Here is a 15,000-nt window from a genome sequence, read left to right as displayed (position 1 = left end):
ATTCATGACTTGAAATATGGTAAGATACTCTGTGGGAATCCTGCCAAATCCTGATTGAACGTTTCTTATGGAGATAGATTCTGTCAGGATCCTGCCAAGTCAAGCACCCACACCTGTTTCTTATGAACGAGCTAATCAAGGCACTAATAAACAGGTATCTCAGCCCCAGTTCTGGGTCAAGCCTCGAATAGTATTCGATCAGTTCTCCATCAAGCAACCAACAGGAACAGTCTCATCGTACTTGTCTTCCGAGCTCCTGCAAGCCGGACGTAACGTATACTCACCTTTGTGTTACACTAACCTGTGTCCTTGTTCTGCTGCCCTCAGGACCGCAGATCACCGTGTAGGGTCCAGTGATTCGACGGTCGCTGTAGTCTCCTGTGATTATCCCGAGCTGGTACTGTCTTCGGCATCTAAGAAGGAAGAGAACATTAGTGAGCGTTCTGTGACTGTGGCTTTGACACCTCTGTACCGATCGAACTCACCTGTTTGCTATCCCGTTCCATGTGATAACCATATAGCCCGCACTTGAATAACGGAGCTTTCACCGTGCACCTGAGGACTAAGGATACACAGAGCACTTGTACCTTTTAAATAAATACACTGTTCTGAATTCACCTACCTCTGTGTCCCGAGTTTATCCTGACAGAAGGCTCGACGCAAACCGAAAGTGAATTCAGCACAGCCCAAGGACAGTGCTTCCGCTAACCCCGCTTCCACGTTGGTGTATATGGCAAGTTCAGTCTCACGACCAGCGCCCTTCTCCGGCCTGGAGGAGGACTGCAATTAATTTTTATCACAATGCTTGCTCATCATGGAGCAACACGCGACCCAATACCCTACAGAGAGATCAAAAAACTATTTTATTATCCTGCAATTATCTGGGGCTGCGTTGAGATGGGCAGAAGCGTTGTATTTTCAGGAAACTGTGGTCACCTCATCCTTCCAGAACTTCATTTGCCATTTCAGAGAGACGTTTGGGGAGCCTATAGACGATGACTCTTCCACAGATCTTCCACAGATCTTCCCCCGATCGATCCCCCATTAACCCCAGGATGGGTTCCGGATCCCCCGTTAAGCCCAGGGTGGGTTCCCGATTCACAGTTAAGCCCAGGATGTGCTCCCGATCCCCAGTTAAGCCCAGGATGGGCTCCCGATCCCCAGATAAACCCAGAAGTGGCTCCTGAACCCCAATCAAGCCCCGAAGAGACTCCCGATATCCCATCAGGCCCCGAAGAGGTTCCCGATCTCCCAACAGACCCCGAAGAGGTTTTCCGTTCACCAGCTCAGGTTTGCGCGGAGTCCCCTGCTGCACTGCAGCCCTTCAGACCCGTGTCTCCACCTTGGCCCGTCAGCCCGCCAGCTCCAAGCCGTCTCTGCATCCCTTCGGCTCCACCGAGGCCAGTCTTCCCAAGGACTCCTCTGGGCTCCCTCATCCATCCAGACAAACCTCTGTCGGTCGTCGCCCAGCTTCTGCCATGGACTTCCATGTCTCCGGCTTCACCTCGACCCTCCACCCCTTTGGCTTCACATGGCTCCTCCCTTCCTTTGGTACCCCTGCACATCCTTGCTCGTCCCATCGTCGTCCTGGTCAGCCAAGTCCTCAGCTCTGTCTCAGGCACCGGCGACGTCGACCTGGTCCGTCGAGCACTGCGTTCTGCTGGTTTCCGTCATGCACCCTGGGTCCGCCTCCGTGGATAGGCCTTGGGATGTTGCCCAAATCCCCCTGTCAAAACTCCCCCTTGGTTCCTCCCACTGTCGGCTCCACCATGGTGTTGGCCTAAAGATTCTCCAGGCTCCACGTCCTCACGACAGACCCCCACATGGCTGGAAGGAAAGGTCCACTGGCGGGGACCCTGGAGGGCGGGGTAGTGTCAGGATCCTGCCAAGTCAAGCACCCACACCTGTTTCTTATTAACGAGCTAATCACTAATAAACAGCTATCTCAGCCCCAGTTCTCGGTCAAGCCTCGAATAGGATTCTATCAGTTCTCTGTTAAGCAACCAACAGGAACAGTCTCATCGTACTTGTCTCCCAAGCTCCTGCAAGCCAGACGTAACGTATACTCAACTTTGTGTTACACTAACCTGTGTCCTTGTTCTGCTGCCCTCAGGACTGCGGATCACCCTGTAGCATCCAGTGATTCGACAGTTGCTGTAGTCTACTGTGATTATCCTGAGCTGGTACTGTCTTCGGCATATAAGAAGGAAGAGAACATTAGTGAGCGATCTGTGCCTGTGGCTTTGACACCTCTGTAACGAGCGAACTCACCTGTTTGCTATCCTGTTCCATGTGTGACTACCATTCAGCCCGCACTTGAATAACTGAGCTTTCACCGTGCACCTGAGAACTAAGGATTCACAGAGCACTTGCACCTTTTAAATAAATACACTGTTCTGAATTCTGTGTCCCGAGTCTATCCTGACAGATTCGCTGTCTGATAGTTCCTGGCGAGTGATAGCTGTCGCAAGCAGTTTGAGCCTTGCGAGCCGTTGAGCATACTTACTGAGCAGTGGTGCCACGTATATATGTCCCATGTCTAATAGGAGAGTGGTAGTGATTGGAGCGATTTGACAGCTGACTGCATCAACTGGTCACAGCCTATGCCTCCGTAGCCTGACTGAAATAACGCTGCACTTGATGTCTGAAAATTATATTTATTGGACACTTCCTCACAAGATATACATCAGTTGATCTCTTCTTGCTGCTGTACTGGGCCATAGATTATTCTATTAATTAAAAAAAAAGATCTGCTTAGGCAAAAACACCTTCTATTATTGCCTTGCAGCTGTTGCTGGTAATTGCTTCTAGATGAGGGTACGTCCTCTGAAAATTTCCATTTCCTTTGAAGCAACTGACTCACAGCCATTGTTGGAGCAAATCATTTTTGAAGAGGTGCACACTTATAGGTATCAAGAGCTCAGATGAATACGACACCTGATTTCAAGAGCTTGTGATTAATGTTTAGATGAGTGAAGTATAATTTATGCTCAACTAGCTACACCCACCAAATCTACCATTGGGGACTTACTGGACCATAATACACAGCCAAATCTTGACTCATTGGGCAGACAAAACACAACTGGCTCAGCAACATGACCTTTTGTGGTACAGAAATTAGCCAAATGACCTTTAAAGGTTTGACAGTGAATTCAGGACATAGGGACTATTTATAGGGTCAAATTGATAGATCAGTATTGCATTCAAAGTTCTCTAAGCTCTACCTTAGTAGATTATTTTAAACTGTATTATCAGCCAGCTCTCAGTGTAAATACATTTGACCCGAGTTGTTGTTTAGTGGAATTGTTGTGGACTCTCTTTTTAAAACTACAGCCCATTTTAACTGGCTCATTTTAAAATATCCACAGCATAACCCAGCCTTAAAATGAATTTACTCACAGGGAAAAGTGTTACATAAGAATGAGCACGCTGAGACAGATTTAGTTTCACAGTATGCGCTGTTACTGTGTAGCAGTGCTGAATACACACTTCTCTTATTGTATCATCCGTACATAAACTTGCTAGAGCAAAGCCTAATGCTTCTATTACTATCCCCAGTTTGAAATGCTGACTGGATCCCTGCCATTTCAAGGCAAAGACCGCAAAGAGACAATGGCACTTATTCTCAAGTAAGAATTATTGTTGTATTTGTGCATTTTCTGACAGCCTGATGTTTTTATTTTTTTCTTGGTTTAAAGATTTGTAATTCTAAAGTTGTCCCCACAAATGGATCTGTCAAGATGATTTGTGATGTTTCTGGCTATGTATCACAGTCTCATTTATTTTCAGAAGTAAATAACAGATTTAATGTTGTTTTTTTTGTTTTGTGTTTTTTTTTTTTCTCAGGGCAAAACTCGGTATGCCACAGTTCCTCAGCCCAGAAGTCCAGAGTTTACTGCGGGCTCTTTTCAAAAGAAACCCTTCCAATAGATTAGGTAGGCTACCATACATGAACTAAACACTGCCATAAAGCAGCAAATATTCAATTCACCTGCAAGCTACAGTCTCTCCTCCATAAAATCCTAATCCAGCCAAGATGGTTTGCCAGTCATAAACTGTAAAAAGTGGTAACCTGTGATTATGAGAAAACCAAAACGTGTTCATAAGTTCTGGAAAGCCCGAAAGACCTTCCATGAAAGTCTTACTATTGAAGTTCTTTACTCACCCTCTTTCTTTTGTTTTTTATATTTCCCTCCCACTGTTGGATGTAATTTAATGTTTGTATGCAGATAGTACAAGTGCAAAGAAGCAGAACCTCTAATAAACACAAAGATATCTTGAAGCATTTTAATAAGCTTAGACCTTTAGTGCACTCAGAAGGCTCTGTTATTACGTAGAGGTTACACTATTAGCTTGGTGTTTTTCATTTATTGTCCAACTGAGAGGAATGATGATGATCGCAGATTTTTGTATCTTTGTGACTGTAAGGATGGGAATCATAAATAATTTATTGATTCTTGGTGACACTTTTAAGAAAATGTATGTGTTTTTTAGGAAGAAAAAAAAAGTACAAATTTAGAAACAATTTCTTTATGTGAGATAAAATATAAAACAAAACAAGCAACATAAAATGACACAAGAGGAGCTCATTTCAGTGGACTAGGGGTCATCAAAGACCAGCAAATCACTGATTTAAATTGTTTATTCCAGTAGAAGTGTAAACAATATGAAATGCTGAGCACAGTAAATATCAAATGGTCACAGTGATACCTCTTTTAGTTGAACATAGTGTAAAGCAATTGTGTATTGTTCTTATGACAGCAGCAGTGGGCATGAATCTCATTTTAGTCTGAGATGATTTCCTATGTGAATGACTGCAGTCAGACTTCCAGACGCTGCTGCTGAATGTTTGTCAAAGCTGAGATTGAATTTAGCTGGGTGAATCATTTTATCCATAATTTATAAGGCAGAGATAAATGCTATCGAGACCTTGTGTTGACTGTGGCTTAATATTCTTCTGCTTCAGATTAGTTGTATACATTCCAGCCAGGTCCCGACTCACTCGTGTATGACTACTAACATAGTTTGAATGTTAAAATGAAAATGGAATAGTTAGTGTGGTGGAGAAGTGTTGCACAACAGTAGGTTTACTGAATCAAAAATTCTAATTATTTTGTTCAAAGAGAAAATGATTTCAGTGATAATATGTTCACTTTTTAGGACAGATCTCCCATGAGCTCTGAGGTTGTTACAGTGGTAATTCACCATTGTCAAGATGGACTTTTAATAAGACTTGCAGGAGAAATGCTAAATTTTATATACAGTACATATACTACAGACCAGTGTTCAGGGTAACACATTACATGTAATGTGAGGTATGTAATCAGATTACTTTTTCTAGTAATTAAAGTAACACATTAGTTTCTAATTTACAAGAAAATATCCAAGTTACTTTTTTTAGGTAAGTAATGCCAGTTAATTAGTTTTCCCATTTATTGACTGGCAGCCCTCTACTACTGTACAGAAGTAAATTCACATTTCATTCTGAGAATTATTCAATTCACTTTTGGTTTGAAATAGCTTTTACATTTGCCAAAAATATAACTTTATATTAAAAACAAACAAACAAGCAAGCCAAGCCCAGATGAGAAAAAAGTAATGTAAAAGTAACATAATGCATTCCATTCCATAAAAAGAAACTAAGAAACTACCGTCAAAGCTTTTAACCGCCAGCTGTTAGAGCATCTGCTAACAGGGGCTAACTGGGTTATGCTAACCAGACAAACATTCACCATTTTGTTGTGCATTATAGCGTAGCACTTTTAGATTCCTATTTGTTGGGGCTTTAAAAGTTTAGCTAAAGCAAGCGGGACACAGCTGTAGAGGATTTTATCAGAGTGCTTTCAACACTTGTCTGACTCACAGACCGACCGATGGGATTCATGGGAATCTTATCCTTTAAATAGTTTTTTTGTGACAGATGGGTTTTAGGAGAGGTTTGTTTTATGAGGCATTTCATCCCATCCAGGGATTGTCTGTACAACCTGTTATCTGACTGAATGTTTCTGCATGTTTTGCAGGTGCAGGACCTGATGGAGTTGAAGAAATCAAGCGGCATATATTTTTTGCAACAATAGACTGGAATGTGAGTTCCAAACTTTGTGCAAAATACTGTGTAATATTTTGTAATGTTAATCGTGAATGTTAGTCTTGAATATGTAGGCTGGTAACTTGCTGTGTGTTATAATGTGACTCGGGTCTCATTCGTAGCATACTGTTTTCCACATAGTGCATTGTAAACAGGTTTCCATTAATAAATCCTAAATTACTGAATTCTGCTAACAATTTTTTTTAAACCATAAATGCCATGTGAAGTTGATCTCACTGGGTAATACACTCTTTTAAGTGAGATTCCAATCCAAAGAGACCATACTGTTAATGTTCAGTTTTAAGGGAGCTGTGAACAGCACAGGGAATAAGGGAACATCGCTTCCCAGGATGTGCAGAGGGTCATTTACCCAACAGTTATTGCACATCACTCCTGCACTTAAAGAAGTTTGAATAAAGTAATCTTTGTGTATCATGTCACAAATAAAAACAGTTAATTGGTAGTGATTTTCAAAATTACATTTCAAGTTACTTAATATTTTTAATTCTCAAAAATACTGTGTACCTTTTAAATAATTTCTTCTTATTATTATTATTTTAAATTATCAACTATTAAAGTAATATTTAAATATCCAGACATAAGTGTAAATGCTCTATGTATTCACTTTTGACTAATCCAACACTTCACATTGATTTTTAATGTTCTATTAAATTACTTCTCAATATTCACATGAAGCTCCATTATGTCTTGATCCATTTTGTTCTGTAATATGTATAACCTCTAGCATTGGTGTCTTAAATTATGTATTTTTGGTCAACAGAAATTGTACAGACGAGAAATCAAGCCTCCCTTCAAACCAGCAGTGGGCCGACCAGAGGACACATTCCACTTTGATCCTGAGTTTACCACCCGCACACCGACAGGTGATGAAAATAGATTTTCAGATAACTCATTTAGCACTCCTTTGCTATTTTATTTAAATTATGGCTGGGAGAATTATTGTAAGGCTTTGCTTTCAAGTGTCACAGACAATGTGCAAGCTGGAAACTATTCTTACATAACAGTCTGTGCCCAGCAAGCTCAGAGAGAGTGCAAAATCAAATTAGAGTGTACTGCTGCAGCAGAACCTGTTTACCAAGAACCCTCGGGTCCTGCCGCATAGTGCACCCAGTCAATTCATACTGCTCAAATGGGATCAATTGTGTGTTTCTATTCATAGAGAGACTGTGTCCATGTTGCCTTTCTAAATATGTTTGTATCCGTGTGCTTCTACAGACTCACCCGGTGTTCCACCCAGCGCTAACGCACACCAGCTCTTCCGCGGCTTCAGCTTTGTGGCCTCTAACCTGGATCAAGAACCACCACTGGCTGAGACCAAACAAAACTCTGTGAACCCAATAGTACAGGTGAGCATCACTTGGAGAACTTTTACGGTGTTGCACGCCGGCAACCATCCCATCCACAACTGCACTGCAATGTTCTTAAAACAGCCCAAATGAAGTTAAAATTCACTCAAAATACCTTAGAGTGCATAGCGAAAAGTATCTTTTCAGCTGCAAAGAAACATGATAAAAACCACTCAAAATACCTTAGCTAATGTATGACAACTAAAAGCCATTCAAAATAAATGAACAATTCTGAATACTAATGTATTAGTGAGCATTTAAAAAAGAAAATCTTAAAATGTGATATGCAAAACAAAAAAACAAAAACACGTAAATTACATTTTCAAAATACAACTACATAGCGAAATGCTAAAAGTAATTGAAAATACCTTCCAACTACATAGTGATGCTATAAAAACAATCATAATACCTTAACAAAGGTATAACAATTAAAAAACATTCAAAATACTTTAGCAGCCACATAACTGCATGCAAAAAAACACTTAAAATACCTTAGCATATGTAGCAACATGCTAAAATCAACACAAAATACTGCAGAATGCATAGCGAAATACTAAAAATCACTCATAATACCTTAATAACTGTATACCGACATCCTTAAAGCCACTCAAAGTACCTTAGCAAGCCTAACGCATCTATAAGCCATTAAAAATACATTAACTATCACTTAGCAACATGCTAAAAACACTTTTAGTGCAAGTAGCGATATGCTAAAATCTACTCAAAATACTGCAACTGCATAGTGAAATGCTAAATGCCACTCAAAATCCCTTAGCAAATGTATACCAATTAAAAGCCATTCAAAATACTTTAGCAGGTACTTAGCTATATGCACAAAAACTTAAAATACTTTAGCAAATATAGCAATGTGCTAAAATCAACTCGGAATGGCCAAAATGCATAGTGAAATGATAAAAATAACTCAAAATATTTAGCACCTGCATAGTGGCGTGCTAAAAGCCACTCAAAATACCTTGTATACCATCTAAAAGCCATTCATAATACTTAATATAATAATAGTATTATAAAAGTAACCATGTAGCCACAGTCGACTAAAAATAGGGCATAGTAACACTCAAAATACCTTAGCAACTGTGTAAAAGTACCATAGCAACCACCCACTTCATTTAATCGTCAATGCAGCAAATTTTGCACTGGCAAACATCACCTTCCATTTCATCAGAAAATGTACAAATGCATTTTCTTTCGTGATGCAAGATACGAGAGAGAGAGGATACATAAGTAATATTTCACATATGCATGCTTCGCTACATTGAGGGCTATTTGCTGACATATAAGAAATATTGCAGTCAGCCAAGCCAAAGTTGATTTATGTATCCGTTTAACCTTGGCTTTACACATGGAGTCAATTCAGGCGGATTCCTCAGGGCAGCAATGCTGCGTTGCACAGCACAAAGCAAGAAGAAAGAGAAGGAAAAAAGAGCCCTGTGTTACATAAGCTGAACTTATTCTGCCAGATGGTTCATACCTGAAGAGCTGCTTTATTGAAGTGTCTGCTCTGTGGTGGCAGTGACTGGAATGATATGTATTGATTGGTGAGGATGCACTGACACACGAGCGGATATCTGCTCTGCGGTGACGTTGTTTAGATCATTCTGATCTGATGTGGCATCTGTCGAGCATACGATATTAACTTGCTCTGATAGTGCTCATGAACATGCATGAGTGCAGCTATTTGTGGAGAATTTCTAAACATGTGCCGTGAATTGCTTTTGTTTTCGGGAGGCGTTTCATTTACCTGAAGATGCTGACGGTTACTTGCATCTTTGACGTATATGACTGTTTCACTTTAAGCCGATGATAAATGTATCTCCATGCACTGTTACAAAGCACTGAAGACCAGATTTGTATTTTCTGAAGGAAAAATAATGCGTCTAAAGCAGCAAAAAGTGGTGGTAAAGTTTTAAGGGAAGTTTAGGTTTTAGATAAAAACTGAGCTTCAGCCCCTGTCCCCAGAAAAAGGAGGGGAAATGGGATTCTGCTGATCTACATGTGTGCAGTTTCTGTCTGGAAGGGCAACATGTGTATAGCAATAGCTTTAAACCATGTCAGTATTTCATTTTTGTCTCTTGTGTAAAAAAAATTTAAATTGTCAACACAAAAGTAATGAAAAAGTTTTAATTTTAAAGTGACAAAGTAACATATTTAAAATTTTTAGTTGGACTATCCCTTTAGATTTATAGCACAGACAAGTCATGGACATATCGATGTACATACTTGTGGCTTATTGTCAAAAAGAGGGAATTAAGAAAATTAAAGGGAAACTAGTATAAAAAAAATAGTTAAAGAACTAGAATTTATTGTTCAGTAATGCACTTGACCTATTTTCAAATTTGGTTACACTTTGTTTTAAGGTCCAGTTCTCGCAATTAACAAACCATTAACTACGACTTTTGCCTTAATAAACCCCTAATTTGCTGCTTTTGATTGTTAGCATGGTGTTTGTTAAGTTTTATAGCACTGATCAGCCCAGGTGAGAAAGTTGGTTATCTTGTCGTGGTACACTGTCTTTGCAGCACTAATTTTCAGTTATTTTTATGACATTTTTTCACAATTTATTAAGCACGTCAAAAAAAAAAAAAAAAGCATATATCCAGACCTGTGAGCTTAATGGTGCGTGGTTCTGTGTAAATGAAATGGGACGTCAGAGTCACCTTGTCGTTGTCAAACCTTGTTGTTTGTCAGCTATGCATGAGTGTCACATAACGTGTGATCACAGAAGAAATGGACCAAACACAGTTCATTATGCAAATGTTAAAATGATGCAATCCTGAACATTCAACAAGGTCAAGGTTTTTTGAAAAAAATAAGTTGTTAAATAAATAATTTGTTAAAGAATCACAGATGGGGAAATTTTCAGTCATTTTCATACAGGGTGAAAGATATGGGCCGGTAAGTGAAAGGTCTTCTGGTCAAACCCCTGAAGAGAGAAGTCAATTATCATCAATGTGCCCTTGAGCAAGACACTTAACTAATTAGCCAATCCGTGCATGCTCCTGGAGGACAGTCAGACGGTGTGCTATAAGATGCTTGGGGATAAATCATCTTCTACAGTAGACACTGAATCCACGCTTCAAAATGTATGAATGCCGCTGTATTCGTTTACAATAAATGATACAACTGTTTGAAATGAATAGAAGGTTAATGGGAAATGTCCATAGCTGAAGTGATATTGTCATTTTACCACTCATAATATCCAATAAATGACCAGTGATCATGCATGCATTTTATTGCAGCAACTTCATGGCAACAACATTCATTTCACTGACGGCTATGAGCTGAAGGAGGATATCGGCATTGGAGCGTATTCGGTCTGCAAACGTTGTGTCCACCGAATCACCAGTGTGGAGTACGCTGTCAAAGTAAGGATGAAATCTAATCTTTGAAAGCACTGGGTTCCATTAAATGCTCTTTGTGTGACAAAACACAGTGTTATTTAGTGAACAGCAGAGGTACTGGCGGTTACATGCAAGCATTTTGATGAATGGCTGTAGAGGACAGCTTCACTCGGTGTCAGTCGAGGCTTTATCAGACACCGCTGTGACCAGCCCACTTCATTTCAGATCATCGACAGAGCCAAGAAGGACCCGTCTGAAGAGATTGAGATTCTCCTGCGATACGGCCAGCACCCAAACATCATTACTCTGAAAGATGTGAGTCACACTTTGAAAGAAATGCTACTTTAGTTGAAAGAAAACCCCTTACTATGCAATGCAAATGAGAATTTCTGACAATTTAAACTGCGCCCATTATTTTGTGATCTGTATTTAGAGTTTCAAAACTGTATTCATGGATTTTAACTGTTCTGTATGAATGGGCAGAAATTTGAATTTGAAGATGCAATTGTTACATTTATGGAAGCATGTTTCTACCACAAAATAAAAAATAAAACTAGGTAATTGTGACCTTTTTATCTCACAATTCTGACCTTATAACTCGCAATTGTGAGTTATAAAGCCAGAATTGCGTGATATAAACTCAAATTTGCAAGTAATGAAGTCAAAATTGTGAGTTATACAATTATTACCCTGTTTTATTATTATTTTTATTCAGTGGCGGGAACGGGCTTCCATATAAATGTTTCTTATTTGCAGTTTCAGAAAAGTGTAGTTTTCAATAATACATTTCTCGTCCATACATATGTTTATTAAATGAATAACGTGTAACAAAAATTTTCTGAACTATATATGAACTTTTATGAGACAGTTTCCTAGAATGCTCTAATTTGCTTAATATATTATAGTCAGTAAATGTTGGTATTCATTTTGATGACGTTAAGTCTGATGTCTTGGTGCGAGCTTGGACAAAACGTAGTTCAGAGAAATGTCTAATCAAAAAAAAAAAAAGTATATATAATATATATATTATATGTTAGTTTTTGCTTAAAACCAAAAAAAAAAAAAAAAAAAAATCAAAGGGAAACCAAGATTATTTTTCTTACCCCATTGGCAGATATGTTTCTTACTTTAGATATATATAGATATAGAATTTGTGGAATTTCATCCTCATATATATATATATATATATATATATATATATATATATATATATATATATATATATATATATATATATATATATATATATATATATATATATAAATTTGTATTATTATTATATATTTTTTTTTTCACTGATAGCTAAAGATCTAATAAAACTCTTTTGTTGTGTGTTGAAATTCCATAAATCCAGTTTCAAATTCCCTTCCTGTCATTCCAGTTTAACTTCCTGTGTTTTTTAGTCAATCGAAAAAAGTAGCACATTCTCAAATTCAGCACTCCAGCCTACTAACAGAATGTTAAAAGTCTTTTAAGGCCCTTATCTCAGCTTTCCTACCATGTTAACCTGCATTGATCCAGTTGATCCAGCTTCCAGTTTCACAAGTTTCTCCTCCTGGGCTCTCTCTGGTGTGCTGATGTCTGTGATTGAAAGCTGCATCACTGCAGTGTGATGGAGAGAGTTACCCGTGCTGTGCTGTGCTGTGTGCTGCAGGTCTATGACGATGGCAAGTTTGTGTATCTGGTGATGGAGCTGATGAGAGGAGGAGAGCTGCTGGACCGGATCCTGCAGCAGAAGTGCTTCTCAGAGCGCGAGGCCTCAGCTGTGCTCTGTACCATCTCCAAGACTGTGGAGTATCTGCATTCACAGGGGGTCAGTTTGCATGTGCTCACAGTGGGGACGCTAAATACTTCATTGTTTGGTTGCTACTGATGATAAAACTGCCATAAAGTTCAAATACAGCAAATGACACAAGATTTTAGTCACTTTGTGAACTACATTGTTTCTTCATCTGTGTCCAGGTTGTGCATCGAGACTTGAAGCCCAGTAACATCCTGTACGTCGATGAAACGGGCGACCCAGAGTCCATCAGAATATGTGATTTTGGGTTTGCCAAACAGTTAAGGGCTGAAAATGGTCTGCTCATGACACCGTGCTACACTGCAAATTTTGTAGCTCCTGAGGTACTTACAATATCCACACAGAATAAGGAATAAGGGTTAATCTAAGGGCCAGTTTTACTAATCAAGACAAATCAGCGCAAGAGTGCAATTCCAAAACAGCACCGATGGGTGTGAAAAATTCTGCATGTGAATTTCTAACAACACACAAATCGCAACATCTCATTTACATATCGACCAGCACAATATACCAAGCGCAGTGCAAATTGCTAGCAGTTTTGATAGACCTGGTATTTTGTGACTCCTAGTTGAGGGTTCCAAGTTGTCTTTTATTTCCTTAAGCAAATTAAAAATAACATGGCTTGGCAAACAATATTTTCTGATAATGTGTTCTTCTGGCATTCAAAATTAATACTTGTGTAAAAAATCCTGCGGTGCCTCCTCCTAACAACAATAATTGCAGCCATTTCAAGCGCAAAATAGTTTAAGAGATGCTTTTTGTGGCATTAAATAATGCTGCAGATGCCAGTCATTTGACAAGCACAAATGTTAGTAAAACATGTTGCATGATTCATTTTCCACCATAACTTTTGCCTCGGAAAGGGACACTCTTTCAAATGCATATTCAGTAAGGTGCTAATTCTTCATTGCGCATCTTTAGTAAAACCTGACAGTATTATTTTAATGCCAAAAAAAGGTTTGCGCTGGTGCAAGTTGTTATTAAAACAGGCCTTAAGTCTTTTATTATACATGTTCACAACAAACCTGTGATTCGTTCAGGTCCTGAAGAAACAGGGATATGATGCCGCCTGCGATATCTGGAGCCTGGGAATCTTACTCTACACCATGCTGGCAGGGTAAGTTGAGTCAGGATATATGCTACATTTTATATATTCACTACCATTCAAAACTTTAGGATCAGTAGGATTTATATATTGATTGATTGATTGATTAAAAATATATATAATACAGCTATTCAATACTTTTATTCTGTAAGGATCGTTCAATTTAACAAATGAGAACTTTAGGACTTTAAATTACTTTAAATTAAATTTACTTTAAATTTAAGCAAATAAGAAAGATTTTTAAAGGATCCCATGACACTGAAAACTGAAGAAATGGCTACAGAAAAATCAGCTGTGCCATCAAACAAATAAATAAATACCATTTAAAATTTTATTAAAATAGAAAAATTATTTAAAATAGTTTTACTGTATTTATTAAATAAATGCAGCCTCAAAAGGCATGAGAATAATTTTAGAAATCTCACCAGCACCAAACTATTTAAACAGTAGTTTATAAAGTATAAAAACAATCACAATTTTACTACCAAGTTTGGACATTTTCTTGTGATATTAAATCTTCAGATTTAATAAAAAAAAAAACATTAATTATTAAAAATCACTTTCTTCTTTTGACTATACTAGGCAGTAATTATAATAGAGAAAGTTGAATGGCAGATATAATGAAGGAAAAGTAGACATCAAGGGTGCTTCTCATTTCTTGTGCATCCTCGTTTTCTTTCGTCTTAGCCCCGCCCCCTTAGGATATGAGGGAAGGATGCAAGGAAAGAGCATAAGGATGAAGGAATCAAAGGATGAACAGATGTGAAGGGGGAGGAGAATTTATACATGTGTCACGTTTGGTTGATAAAACCCCCCTTGCTCATGACTCCTCAGAAAGCCTCCTCACTCCTCGATCCTCGCCTCCTCGAGGTGCAGTTAGAGAGTTCGGATGTCCAACAAGATCAGTCTTGTTGGACATCCGACCTGAGCTTGATCAGTCTCCAGGTCACAGGATGGAGGACGGAGGAGCGAGGAAACAAGGAGGGATTTTGAGAAGCACCCAGGTGTCCAGGATACATGTGAACTCCTTACTGTTTAAAAAGCATCCCAGAATGCACCTCATCTGAATAAGCTAATCTAGAAAAGACGAGGTCAATATTGCATAAAGTATCAGTTAATCAAATTAAGAATAAGTAACTGTGTCCAAACCTAGTAGTTACAATAGTAATATAGTTAAAAACTTTCAACTTAAAACTTAAAAAAGCAGCTGAAAGTAGTCCTAGTCAAACAAAACAAGCAACAAGTTTCCAGTCGCACTTAAGAAAAAATCCTGATTCACG

General features: G+C 38.7%; 1 protein-coding gene across 1 annotated transcript in view; it reads left to right on the top strand.

Annotated features, from left to right (window-relative positions):
* The window catches only part of LOC127969796 (ribosomal protein S6 kinase alpha-2), a 49,474-nt gene that overhangs the window by 29,466 nt on the left and 5,008 nt on the right, over positions 1-15,000 (top strand). Inside the window, exons 9-18 of the mRNA XM_052571897.1 lie at positions 3,559-3,629; positions 3,847-3,935; positions 6,021-6,085; positions 6,870-6,972; positions 7,325-7,455; positions 10,713-10,838; positions 11,040-11,129; positions 12,469-12,627; positions 12,777-12,938; positions 13,656-13,732. Of these exons, the coding sequence (XP_052427857.1) occupies positions 3,559-3,629; positions 3,847-3,935; positions 6,021-6,085; positions 6,870-6,972; positions 7,325-7,455; positions 10,713-10,838; positions 11,040-11,129; positions 12,469-12,627; positions 12,777-12,938; positions 13,656-13,732 (1,073 nt within the window). The remainder of the gene's footprint in view (positions 1-3,558; positions 3,630-3,846; positions 3,936-6,020; positions 6,086-6,869; positions 6,973-7,324; positions 7,456-10,712; positions 10,839-11,039; positions 11,130-12,468; positions 12,628-12,776; positions 12,939-13,655; positions 13,733-15,000) is intronic.

The sequence above is a fragment of the Carassius gibelio genome, chromosome B13 (assembly GCF_023724105.1).
Source record: "Carassius gibelio isolate Cgi1373 ecotype wild population from Czech Republic chromosome B13, carGib1.2-hapl.c, whole genome shotgun sequence".
Taxonomy (NCBI): Eukaryota; Metazoa; Chordata; class Actinopteri; order Cypriniformes; family Cyprinidae; genus Carassius; species Carassius gibelio.
Note: the sequence above shows the minus strand (reverse complement) of the source record. Positions and strands in the feature narration are given on the sequence as shown.